This window comes from Triticum urartu, chromosome 4 (assembly GCF_003073215.2).
Source record: "Triticum urartu cultivar G1812 chromosome 4, Tu2.1, whole genome shotgun sequence".
In the NCBI taxonomy this organism is placed as follows: Eukaryota; Viridiplantae; Streptophyta; class Magnoliopsida; order Poales; family Poaceae; genus Triticum; species Triticum urartu.
In genome coordinates, this window is record NC_053025.1 from 128,289,276 (window position 1) to 128,302,935 (window position 13,660).

Consider the following 13,660-nt stretch of genomic DNA (forward strand, 5'->3'; position numbering starts at 1 on the left):
AATAAGTTATAAATAATTCAAATACAGAAAAAATATCTTTTTATAAATTTCAATTTCTATTTTAAATGTATCCAGTATGTGTTTGTAAAATGTTCATCTTGTGTTTAAGAAAAATATTCATTAGTTCTTTAAGAAATAATCACCATATATCATAAACTTTTCATCATATATTTTTTTATATCACCATGTTTGAAAAAAGTTCACCATGTTTTGTGAAAACATGCACCATATATGTGAAAAATGTTCATGTATAAAAAGTAGATTTAGAAATAAAAAAGAAAATAAGAAAAAAGGGCCCAACTAAAAACCCAAACAATGTGAAAAATAATTTGAAGGAGAACAAAAAAAAGTTGGAAACCGAAGAACTAATAAAAACTGAAACAAAATAAAAATAATATCAGTATTTTTTATAGGACAAATAAAAATCGGTAAAACGGAATGTCCCTCACGAGCGCTAACTAGGCCGGGCTGGGTCGGGAGAAAGCGTTTGCGGGCGTCAAATAAGAATTGTCGCCTATGTCGAGGAACTCTGACGCCTGTAAGCCGAAACCAATCCGTCACACTGTCCCCGTTTTCTCGTCTCCTCCGTCTTCCTCCTCATGGTTTCCCCCCTATCAACTCCCTCCCTCGTATTCTGCACCAACTCCCCTGCGCGATCTCCTCCTTCTCGCGCGCCACTGATCCAGCCTCCTCGGAAGCGGACGGTGTCTGCCTGCGTCCCCAACCGTCTCAGGTACCGCAGGCATCGAGCACGGCGTGCACCGACGCTGTTCGACGTAATGCTCCCGCCGAGAGGCTCACATCTCTTTGTGTCTTATGCCAAGCGTTATCGTCTCCCACCGGAGGCATATTTTGATGATTTGCATCAACGAGGCAAGTATCGCTTGTTGTGCGTTAACTGTAGATGTCCACGAGTCCGTGGCGTTGCCTGTTCTGACGGTCCTGTCAGCCATACTCAGCAATTTAAGTAGGTAAGTTAGAATTTGGAAAGAGGTACAAGGAAGTATATACGGCAATGCAATCCAATGCAACACGTAGGGCACTAGCAATCTTTTTGACAATATTGTTCTAGCGACTGAAGGAGAGTAATTCACGAGATGGGAATGTGTTGCTTCGATCTTTTGTGTGTTTCTGTGCTGTGCTGAATTGATAGTTGTGTCTTGCAGTTCTGTTCCGTAATTATGCTTCCAACCATGTTTTGTACCTTCTGTATGTATTTCCTCCACAGTGACATGCCTAAAACAGCAAGCTGGTCTCCCATTTCCTGTGAGGTTCCCTTAGTAACAAATTTGTTTACTACCTACAGTTTGTTAATCAGAAAAAGGAAAAAATGTGAGATGTGTATGCGTACTGTGGCTGGTTTAGTTGGTACATTGGTGTCTGTCAATTGCTTGATAGGTGTTCCCATGTTTTAGGGACCCATGGGGTTTATATAGAGAATTTTATTTTGCTTTCCAAAGTGTTCTCGTGCTTCTGGTCTTAACCTTTTGTACCTGTGTCATTTTCAGAGACTGCTTAGTACTGTTTTTTTATGTGCAACTGCATAGTACTCCCTCTGTTTCTTTTTAGTCTGCATATAAATTTGGTCAAAGTCAAACTTTGTCAACTTTGACTAAGTTTCTAGGAAAAAATATCAAGATAAACAATATGAAATCAATATTATTAGATGCATCATGAAATTAATTTTCATACCATATAGCTTTAGTATTGTAGATGTTGATATTTTTTCATAGAAAGTTAGTCAAACTTTATAAAGTTTGACTTTGACCAAATTTTATATGCAGACTAAAAAGAAACGGATGGAGTACTGTTGAGGAACCAGAAAGCTTCATTGGTTGAATCAATTCATAATATGGCACCTTTATCTTCTGCTAAATGCCGTGATGCTAGAAGATTTATTGTTGGCGACCTCTGTATGTTGCTCTACATGTTTGTATGAATGGGTTTGTACATCTGTTCATGTTACAAGCCTACACCGCTACAAGGCAGCATTATAAGAAGTAAACAACAGACGACATGAGATATGAGAGTTTCTTAAATTATTACCTTATTTTTGTCATGGCATTGCTATGTGCGGAGAGGTCTTCTTGCCGTCTTGGTTGGGAAAAGCTGGCATCGGGTTAGATATTCCTCTCTGTCTGGTAACATATACTCTCACATGCAACCCTTATTCTTATCATTCTGTACACAGAACGTGATCAGAATGACTGTGCTCATCATCATTTTGATGCAATGCCGGTCAAAAGTATAGTCTCATGTAGCACCATGATTGCTGGGTACTCGTAGTGGAGAGGATATGCAAGTTCTGGTGCTTTTTTCTGTGATGCACCAACAAGGGGTGCACATGAGTGAGTTTACCTTTAGCAGCACTCTATGTGCATGTCCTGGAAAATATGCTTTGTGTAAATGCAAGCAGTTACACGGCGTGGCCATCAAGTTTGCACTGGACTCTAGTAGTTCTGTCAGAACTGTAGTTCGTGATGTTTATGCAAAGCTTGATACGATTTAAGAATGCAAGCCGGATTTGTGAAAAGATGCCACAGAGAGTCACAGTTAGAGCTCGTTGCTTGCAGGGTATGTGCATGATGCTCTTCAGATAGCACAAAGGGAGGGGGGGGGGGGGGGGGGGGGGGGGGGGGGAGGTGTGCAATGGTCGCTGGTTTTTCTAGGAATGCTCGCTCTTCAGGAGTTAAGATTATTTTCAAGGAAATGCAGCGGTTAAGGGTTTCTCTGAATGAAGGGGTGAGGTACCCGTTTACCTGTAGTGTCAGTATGCAGTCATGCAGGCTTATTTGGAGAGGCCCATCACTACTTAAGATTGCTAATGAGTAATGACTGATCATTCGGTTGAACCTGGCTAATATCCTTCTCTATTTTTGAAAGGTTGATGTTTCTGGACGAGCTAGGAGGATTGACAAGGCCTGGGATTTGGTTCCAGTAACGGTGTTTGAACCTGCTGCTTCTATGTGAGGATATTTGCCAGGGTAATGTAGGAGCTACAGGAGAATAAGATTAGCCAGAATAGAGACTGAGCAGTTTTTCCAACTTGGACCTGACAAGGGTGGAAACCATGTTTGACATTCAGATATGTATGCTGCCAGTCCAAAGTGGGATATTATCTTGACGACAGAGACAGAGCACCCTCTATAATAAGTTAAAGGTAATTTACCGTGAGATGAGAAGATCTCTTCACAGGACCAGCTAATACACAATGTGACCTTCATGTATGTGCATGACTACTCGAAGGGGGAGGCTGGAGCTGCTTAAACACTTAAGTGAGGATTTGTTACTTTCTTTGGTTTAATCAACTTAAGTTAGTATTACCAATTGTTACGATATGTAAAACCTTAGGATCTGTATATCCTATTTCTCCATGAATTCATGAAGACTGCAACCCATCTTACTGAACGCCTGGTCATTGCCAGATATCTGTAGATTCAACCATTTTAAGGATGGTTCATGTTCTTGTGGGGACTTCTGGGGATTGAGAACCGAATGAGACCAATCATCTCCAAGTGGTGCTCCCATCATGTAGCAAATTATTGTCCTGTGAGTAGTGGATCTGCTGCTTTAAAGATCCATGTCGACTTATATTGTGAGATTGGCCATTCAAGTCAATAATGTCATGCTGCCGACCCCATTTGGTGTAATATCAGCAGTATCATCTGAACTGTGCACAGCAAATGGTAGCCCAGATGTGGGTCCTTGATCATCTGAACAGACTGAGTGACCTACAAGCTCTTATCTTGTACAGTAGTTGCGCCATACATCATAAGACAATACCTCTTACATGTGCAGGATTTATTCATGTAGAAATATGCTGGAAGTGGATCTGGGTGTCTCAGGAAGTGATTCGCTGCACTATTGTCTATGGGCGTGCTGCAGTAGATAACTGCAGCGATTGATACACATCTTGGTTCGCTCCCTTGTGATTTCACCATCCTCATTGTTGTTTCCGATCAAAGAATGATGAGCTATGGAAAGTGGTATGCTCCATTCCCTCATCAGTGTTCCCACTCTCATGTGGTCTGCAATTTGTTAACACTTATATGTTATTTCATGTTTGATACTGTATTTCACCTTGCTGCATTGAACATAATTGTTACTGGAAAATGTGCTGCATCAATGCAAACCTACTCATGTAGGATTTAAATCCATTTAACCTTTTGGTCAGGAAAATGTGCTGCATCAATGCAAACCTACTCATGTATTCTGTGATTCATCTCTTGTGACTTGTACAGTTGGAAACCAAGTTACCCTGAAGCTTTAGTCAGACACTATGCACAATTTTATTTTCTCAACAGTATTGTCTTTGCCTATACCATCTGGGTTGGGGTAATATTCTACTAGAAATGATGCCACACACCTTTTGAGCTCCCATTTGACATGTAGCTGTTTCCTCTTCTCAGACACCTGTTTTCATTTGTTTCTCAACAAAAAAAACCTGAACTCTGATGCTTTCTTTTCTTCCTTCGGAAAATGTCATCACTGTCATTGCTCAAAATTAAATATTTAACTAATTTATTTGTTGTCATATGTCCTCGTCATGATGATTATCAGTTGGTCTAGGAGGTTGCTATTCTGAGACTTGACTCATATCTCGCCAACAATTTGGAGGCCTACTCATTCTCTTTGTACCACAACGAGACACGAGACGAAATATCGATACAGTGTATATGCTTGTCCATATGTTATCATTAACAGCTTAAATATATGCGTAGTTTCCACACTGGCACATCATAGTTTTATAGGACAATCAGACATACCTTAGGCCCTTACAGTCCTCCAATGGCCCACCTTCTGTGCATCCTGCGCCTGTTTTTCTCAAGGGAAGTACTGTTTCTGTACAAAAGCAGGCGTCTAGAACTACTAGCTGGTGCCGGGGAAAACGGCAAACGATGCATATAACTACAGTAAGACATGAGCATTCATCAGGCCAGCCCGTTCCTTGTGGACCATGCTGGCTCATGAGCCTCACCTCATGAAGGCAGTGACTTATTTGGAAAGCAACGAGATCCAGTGGCTGATGCCTGATGGGTGCATCATGGCCAGCATATTGTAGGTCCAGTTTGTGGGTCGATCAGGCCTCTGGCACCCCGTTTGCATCGTGTGGGTGGCCATTCACTCATCTGATTGATGCATCCTCGTGGCACTGTTGCTCATGTTTTATTTGACGTTTCTTCCGTAGTCCTGTTTTTTTTTTGACTTTTCACAATAATGCTACGCAGTAGGGCATAGTTAATAGGTTTTGTTCCCAGCTTAAAAAACTGCAGATTTGGCTGCAAGTCTTTACGCAGATGATGCGATTAGCCTGCACTTTTCAGTTGCACCTTCTCGGTATGTGCTACATGGAGTGAGAGTCTGCTTTACCATTATGGCACTCACATGACCCATTTGCGCTAATGCTAAGATAGATTGGTTTTGGTGTTCAAAAGTGTTAATCATGTAACCCTGGGATAAAATTTCATTCATGCTTTTGGAATTAGTGAAAGCTTTGCCCCTGCAGTGCACATGGCTCGTGTTTCAGTAGTGGGCAGGAAATCTGGCTGTTGATACAGTAGTTAGCCTGCTAGTTTTAATCATCATTTCCACAGTTGATCAGTCGAATGATCTAGGGCCTTGTTTAATTAGCTTGTCTTGATATTCTCCACTAAGTACATGCATGTATGTAGCAAGACCTACTTCTCAGGCAACTTGCACCTGCAATCTCTAGTCTTTACAACAAGTGCTTACACCAGATTGGTGACCTAGGTGTTAGGCTTTTAATCTAGATTCTCCAGGCACTTTATTTTAGCCTCGGCGTGTTTTGCAAGCTGGCAGTACGGCTAATCTTTTATGGCTGGCGACGGCTTGCCCTCTGCTAAGACTTGAAGAGCAGGTATCACCAAGTCAGTTTAGCTCATGTTCCTTCAGCATCTGCTTTGTAACATTGACTGGTCATAACAATAGCATGTTGTTTGTCTCATGCTGGTTTGTTTACATAGGCAACAAAGCTGGAGACATAGCTCTAATTTTCTTTTGGTACATGTTTGTGAGGAATCATGCTGGTTATTGGAGTTTAGCGGCCTTTTGTGTCTGGACTTGGTGCCTGTTAGACCATCAGCTTAGCCAGCCTTTTGTTTCAGTATCCTATTAGGGGAAACTGAGCCCACTTGCACATTCATCTTTTGTTGAACTTTTCCTCCCCGAGGGAACAAAAAGGTTGAGACCGACCACTAAATATTAAGATAAGGGAAAATCCGCAGATGTGGGCATCATTTATGCTAGTACATCATTTTTTAATGTTGGGCATTTGCTAAATTTTCCTTTCATGAAATTGTTAGAGTGGCTATCTTTCCATCTATTCACATGAATCAGTTCATGCCCGGCATGGACATGAAAAATATCCCTTATTCGCTTATTCCTAACAGGGCCTTTTTTTGAAGCGGAGGCAAAAGATTTAAAGTAACAGAATACATTGCTACTTAATCCTTGCACCTCTAGTTGGGAGTGAAAGCATTGAGCCTATTGATTGCAAAAGTGAAAACAGTTACACCACCACCAATTGATTGCATGAGCTCTACCACAGTAGAACTGTACAGAAAAGAGAGGGGAGAGAACAAAATCCCCATGGGGATGTTTCTTGAGCAGGCAGGAGAGGATACATCAGCTTCAGAGGTTCTTCTTGGCCCCCACTGAAGCACTCACTTACAGACATGACACATACATACACAAGTCTGTCTCTCTGTCTAGCTCTCTCTCCCCCTCTCTTTTTCCTGAATCCTCCCCTAACCCATGCCTGCCGCCGTACATCAAATGGTGTTTCTGGAAGACAAAAAGGGGGGAAAAGAAGAAAAAGAAAAGGGGCGATGAATGGATGGATGGATGGGTGGATGGAAGATTGACTGGGGAACAAGGGATCTCCCCACTTCCTCTCTTTTCCTTCCACGGGTCAATTCAAACCTGTCACTTGGTGCATAGCAGCAGTAGTAGGCTGCTGGTGGTGGTGGTAGTAAACTTGTTCCACCGCTGGTTGTTCAGCTCATGCAAAGAAAGGCATGGCATCAGATCTCCTCGTCATCTTCTTCATGAACTGCCCCTGTCATGTCAAAAGTTCTTGATTGGTCAATTTTCAGAATTATATGTGGCTACTTGTCGCGATCAGTGATGATTCAACTCATTGATGTTTCAGTACTGACCAGTTGCTGGGAACTGGAGACACGGCGGCGTAGGGGCTCTGGTGCACGTAGCCGTACATCGCCGGCGTCGCGGGCACGGCTTCTGCCTCTGGCTCTGGCCCGCAGTCGAGGTTCACGCCGAACAGCCTGAGCCGGCGTGTCGGTGCCGAGGCTGGGCTGCAGCTCCTGGTGTCTGCGTCCCACTGGGATTCTCCTGCGATTGTTCATTCACCAGAAATGGCGTTAGAGGTATGAAATGGTAACGTGTCTTGTTTTGTTCCTCAGTTCATGCAGTCTTAACCTTACCTGCATGATGCATGTCGCTGTGATCGTGCTCTGCTGAGCGACGGTAGGCGTGGGAGGTGGCCGGGCTAGTAGGGTATGAGGTGGATGTGCTGTAGCACATCGGGCTCCATGGCTGCTGGTGCTGCTGCTGCTCCCTGGGACTCTGACCAGACGCTGGCACGACACGCACGGCAGGCGGTGGTGCCACTGCCGTTGGTGCACTGACGTCGCCGCGACGCCTGCAGCCGATGAAGAGACGGTCGCCGGTGCCGAGGCCGCGTACCCTCTCGAAGTGCACGACGTCGCCGGCTTCCAGATGCTTCTCCTTGACGTACCGGCTCCAGCCCTTGGTGAGCACGTAGCTCTGGCTGCTCGTCCAGTACGAGTACCGGAACCGCCATGGCTTGCCGGCCTCGTCGTCGAAGGAGAGGAGCAGGCCCTTCTCCCCAGAGTCGCCGCCAAGAGGGAAGCACCTCTCGGCGTGCTGCTTGGGGATCACCAGCCTGTTGAGCTTGCCTACATCGCTGGGCGTGAGGGCCTTCTCAAACAGGTGCTCCTTCTCGTAGTGGTACTGCTGGTAGTGCAGGTTCGTGTACATGGCCACGCCCCATGGCCATGCATTGGGGTGCTCCTGGGAGAGAGGATTCATGGCCATCCTAGCTGCTGCTGCTGCTGGGTGGAAAACGTGTTAGGCTCTTGTTGTCTGTGGCAAAAGCTGGGACGATCGATCGAGTAGGAGTAGCTAGCAGTGGTGATGGTGTGTGGTGTAGAGAACCATGCAGATGTCATGGGCAGGCATTTATAGCCTACCAAGGGGAAGGAGCTTTGGGGGTGCCCATGTGACGAATTAATATTTTCTCTGGTACATGAGGGCTCATCAGCTCAGCTCAGTGCATTTTGATCTTGGAGGGAGCATAGTATTTTTAAACCTAGGTAGACAGGAAGAATCAAAGTGAAGGGCTTCAAAGTTGCTGGGGTTAGAATATATTTATGTGTGGTTTCTTTCAGTGTGTAGCTGCTGCCGATGCTGAGGTTAGAATATGTAGTTTCGGTGTGTAGCTAGGTGCTGATGAGGAATGATCAGGTGGTGGTGCTTCAAAGTTGGTGCCTCGCCATTGTGGCCTAATCACAGCCATCCAAGAGGTGGAGTAGAATAGAGTAGGCCCTACCACTGCTTCCATGTGCCTTGGTGGTTGGAGGCTATGTGTGAGTAACCACTGTCATTAGCTTCCCATTTCCTCTAACCAAGGAATATATTCCAGCTTTCCCATTCTATTTCCAAGTATCTAGCCTCCCATTTTTACCTGGCTCTGGCAGTCGATTGCCAATAAGAGTCCATTCTACCGTGCACTTTCAACTGAATAACATGCAGTAGTAGTAATTGACCGACATGATGGATTAGCTGGAAGAGATGGGTTGATAATTTGGCAGAAATTTATGGTTTATACCACCTGTGGTCCGCTTGGAATAGCTGGTAGGCAATTACTTGTTCAGGTCCGTCTTGGTACTGCCTGGCCTCGCCGGATGTGACATTTGAGGGCGTATGGACCGTGGGATTTAAGTATCATGCGCTATCATGTGGTACTAGCACCAGACATTTTTATTTTTCCATCTCAGATTCAACACAATCAAGAGTCCTGCCAGGTCTGTGTAATTGAATGCCTGGCTGACAACCTAACCGAGCAGAAGGACTTGCAAGCAAGGTGCTGGTTTTGGCTGGATTCTTACACAATGGCTTCAATTTAACTGTAAGGTAGTACTGGTGTTATTTCCATTTGGTGCAGGACAACTCGTGTCATAAATAAATCAACCGAGTTCATGGCTGGGCAGTGGGCAAGTAGGGAGGAGTGGACAATTGATGTGCGATTGAGAGACCAATTATTTCGTCCTACTTATTAATCTCGCAAGTTTAGCATTTTCTAAGGTAGATGACACGATTGTGTGTCTTCTAAAATTTCGTCCTACTTATTAATCTCGCAAGTTTAGCATTTTCTAAGGTTGACACGATTGTGTATCTTCTAAAACTCAAACTCTGTTTCTGAAAGTTCAGTCCAACTTCTAGTAAAATAAATTCAGTCCAACAAACTAAACCCGCTTCGCTGGTGCGTGCTGTCATAGTGCTACTACAATCCAGTATATGCGCTACAGTACCTGCAACGGTCCAGGAGGCCATGATAACCTGCCTCTCTTGAGGGTACAGAAGGGGGGGTTTTGGTTGAATGAAATGATTTAATTTCTTGTGTCCTAATAAACATTGGGCGTTTGGGGAGCACCTATGGTTGCTAAAGGATTGGAATCACAGGACATTGGGTGATCTGTTTTTTTCTTTCTTTTATAAATCTATAATGGCAGATCTGTATCAGATTCCATAAAATATCAGGGACAAAATCCGCGATGTCGCTTTGCTTGCTTCTTTGGAGACAGGCATTCCGTCACATGGTTTTGGGGGAAGCTGTTATGGCTAGATGCATTGTGTGCTGACTAATGCATGCATGCTTATGTTAACTGTTATTCAGTTTGCCAAACTTTGGAGGAACCAGAGGGGTCATTTTTATGTTAGGGTGTACTGTCAAGAATCTAATCATGGCAATGATTTAACAGATCTAAACAAATCACCCTCCTGTTCATTTCATTATCTTTACTCCTGCCCCTGCTTTCTGTTAATCCTGCCCCAGAATAATGGGGGGTATACATGTACGTGATCATAATCTCACGTGTCCTTGTCATTGCCTCTTCTGCTTTCTGTTCAGCGTTCATGGTGATGGTGCTTCAAGTTCCCAAACGCCGGGATGAGAACTGGACCTGCACAGAGATCGTGCACCCTTCTCCAGTTTCCAACGGATTGTGAATCAGGTGATAAGATTTTTGTCCCCAGCTAGTCTCCACTATGGTGTATTTGCGTTATCAGTGTGTACAACTCGCAGCCCTTATACTTGCTCCTATTTTATACAAATTCCCAGAAAATTATATATTCTGTAGTTTTCTGCGTGCATGCACAAAACTATGCAGTAAAGAAAATCGAGTCTCAGCGGCTACATGATTATATATACTTAATCGCATGGATTGACCTGGTTAAACTACAAGCCCTATGTTTAGCTCTAGGTGTGGTGCTACGCAGAATTGGATTAAGCGCTCACTATTTTGTTTTGGGAAAACTGGTAATACGCGCATTATGCGCACGCATGATATGTCTAGTGGAATTTAATAGATGCTTGATTGATACGATTTCCTCTTCTTTTAGAAGAATCAAAAGTTGGGTGTGCAGTAATGGACTAGTATACCATAGACAGTTAATGTTCTCCTGTCGACTGCATGTCTAGACTTTGGCCAAGAATCAAGAACGAACTGCAATCATATATACGTAAGTACCTGCAAGTTGCAACTTGATTTTACTATGTGTTTGTCAAGGAGTGGCAGGGTAACTACAATAATGTCAGTCATATGCCAAACACATTGGTGTAGTGCATGCACTTGTGAATTTTGACCAAGTGTATCATACTTAAACATGACCATGAATAGGGACGAGGGAGCCACGCTGCTGGTCCTTTTTTCTTAACTCAATGATGCAGCTCACCTGCCCAATCTTTTGATAATGCAGGTTTGGTTTCTCCATGCACATGAATGAGTTGGTATCCCATGGAATTGAATACAAGATAACTCAAGATAAGGGGACACATGCTAATGCTCCTAGTTTAGTTATCCCTGTGGTCTCAGCTCCTTTCCAAGAGGCGATGCATGTTTTGCCAAGTTCATGCAGATGTGGGAGTAGGCGCCTTGAGTGCGGCATGTTACTCCCCCCTATTCACAAATATATACATGCCACCATGGGAAGTGTGCAATTAAGCATTGCCAATCTTGGACCTTTTAATATTGCAAAACCAAAGGGTATCTAGATGCCTTCATTTGAAATGATAATTGCCCCTTATGGGGTTAACGTTCGGATGGAAAATATATTCATAAAAAGAAACCCAGCATCCTAGCTGTTTGCTGACATATCATTACCTCTTGGAGACTGAGGCTATGTTAAAAGGCTAAGATGTCATGTCAACCTAATATGTAGAGCATTATGATTGCATTAGCTTAAGAGCCATGAACCTATGGTTTCTTGCATCTAACACTTTGTGGTGATGGGCTGGCGAGCATCTACAGTGTGCTTCTGTTTTATCTAGCACTGCCGCCTATTTATATCCTTGTTTTAAGCAGCCGCCTGTTTACATTGAAAACTCATTTCAAGATTCCACTGCATGGTTCCCATGGTTTGGACTTTGGAGTGATAAAACCCTCCAAAATTAGTTGAGCTCGTTTTGTCATGGATACTTTTGTGTTTTTATAGAGAGAATCACGAATCACAATTGTTTACCCTTGTTCAATTCATTTTATTATAAGATGTGAGCATTCGTGTATTGGGACCATGGTGCGCACAGCTGCTTCTACCACCATTCTGCATTCATTGCCCGTCTGTGCGTGCCTCCTAAATTTCTGTCCCAGGAAGTGGTGCGAGTGTGTGCAGCTGCCTGACCCCTGACTGAACTGAATCTGCGTCCGCTGCAGCGATCTTTTGAGCAGATCTTCGTGGTGCGGTGGGATTGGGAACACGCAAGGGTGAGGTGAGGTCCAGACCAGCAGACGATCTAAACAGGGCTGGACTCTCTCCTTGCGCACTGAAAGAGTGACGTGATGGCGAAGAAGGTGACGGATGAGAGAAGGAAAAATGTTTCGTTTTCAGATGCCTTTAATTTCCCCTTGCGGAGCCAACATGCTGTCACAAGGTTGTCGATATCGGTATCGGGGTACTGGCTAGATCATTTCGGAATTGTATGATCGTATCTGCAACGTACTGTTGAATCATATCAGTATCGGCAGCGTAGGGTTGTATTATTATTCAGAAGATGGTCTGGTAGAATCATACTGGTATCGTATAAAATACTACTAAGATACGTATCCTCCAGTCCAGTCAGCAGGGACGAGGAGAAAGAAGACACAGAGAGAGCTAAGAGCAGTGGATCAAAAGCATCTGGGTCTCTTCCCTTTGTTCATCCTCTAAGAAAAGGTGGCTAGGTTTCTGCCTTCCGTCGGCGGCGCCGCTGATCTCCCACGTCTTCTGTGGCTTTAGGGTCATATGTGCACGGTGGATCCCGGTCCTTGTCGGTGGGAGGGCTCTGTTTTCAGATGCTTCTTCAAGTTTTTTGTTAGAGTTTGTGTTCTGCTTAAGAAGACTCAAGAAGACGAGATGGCGGCGGCTTCTTGAAGATGAAATAAGGTTCTCCCCGCCTAGCCTCTGTCCCAATGGTGTGTCTAGCATTGTCGGTGGACGTGTGGAGGTGTGTCTCTGGTGGATCTCGCGAGATTTGGTCGGTGGTAGTCTTTGGTGGATCCGCTCGGATGCAGTCTTTGTTCATGTGTCTTCAGGTTGGATCCTTACTATCTAAAATTCTCTTCATGGGGGGCGGTTGCTGTTCTGAGGCCTTATCACAACGATTTCCCGACTGTCTACTACAACAAGCTGTGCCCGGCTCCGGTGAGGAAGGGGCGATGACGGCGGCACGCCTTCGGCTCGCTTCAGTGCTTGTAGTCGTCGCTAGGTGGTCTATGAATCTGGATGTAATTTTTATTATTTCTGATGTTCATTGTACTGTCATGATTGAAGATGAATAGATCAACAATTTCCGCAAAAAAAAGAGCTAAGGGCATCTCTAACAGACCTTGTATAATTTTAACCCACATAACGCGTTTATAGTTCGAGAAGGAATTGTTTTGCGGGGTGAAATCATACGCTACAGAATAGACCCCGTATATAAAACTGCATAATTAAAAAAAAACTTCCATGGGAGAAATTGCAACCACATTGATCATTCATAGTTTATCAGATACTACATGATCCTAGATACATTCTACTACTACTACTACTACTAGAGGTGGGGTGGGGATCTGCGGGCTCGAGGCGGCTACCAAAATGGCGAGCTCGCGGTGGCGAGGCCGACGCGGTGGAGGAGCTTAGTCCTCCTCGTCGGAGCTGACGAGGTCGACGTACTTCTCCCTCTGCTCCTCGCGGATGCGCTGCCACTCGTCGTCCTTGTCCTTCGCGGCGAGGTTGGCCGCGACCGCCTGCTTGAAAAGAAGGTCTTCGAGCTCCTCGTCGTGGCGGCGGCGCTCCTTCTCCTCTCGCAAGCTCCATTCGAAATGGCGGCCGCGCCCGCGTCGACATCGCCGATGAAATC

At 44.5% G+C, this 13,660-nt stretch overlaps 1 protein-coding gene and 1 long non-coding RNA gene across 6 annotated transcripts; one reads left to right on the forward strand and one right to left on the reverse strand.

Moving 5' to 3' along the window:
* Positions 1–508: 508 nt before the first annotated feature.
* Positions 509–13,025, forward strand: LOC125551059. 5 transcript variants are annotated; one of them, XR_007302168.1, is made up of 7 exons: positions 509–776; positions 1,785–3,275; positions 3,426–3,697; positions 3,799–3,986; positions 7,172–7,406; positions 10,193–10,295; positions 11,041–13,025. It is a non-coding gene; the product is annotated as an uncharacterized LOC125551059 (long non-coding RNA). The 5 variants fall into 5 exon arrangements; XR_007302167.1 differs by having other exon boundaries at positions 1,785–2,742; positions 2,884–3,275; positions 3,426–3,986; XR_007302166.1 differs by having other exon boundaries at positions 1,785–2,119; positions 2,884–3,275; positions 3,426–3,986.
* On the reverse strand, positions 6,597–9,143 carry LOC125551058 (B3 domain-containing protein Os11g0156000-like). Its single transcript, XM_048714210.1, has 3 exons — positions 7,464–9,143; positions 7,179–7,371; positions 6,597–7,078 (listed from the first exon to the last, which is right to left on the reverse strand). The coding sequence occupies exons 1-3, from the start codon at positions 8,095–8,097 to the stop codon at positions 7,066–7,068; spliced, it is 840 nt and encodes a 279-aa protein (XP_048570167.1). The 5' UTR covers positions 8,098–9,143; the 3' UTR covers positions 6,597–7,065.
* Positions 13,026–13,660: the final 635 nt, after the last annotated feature.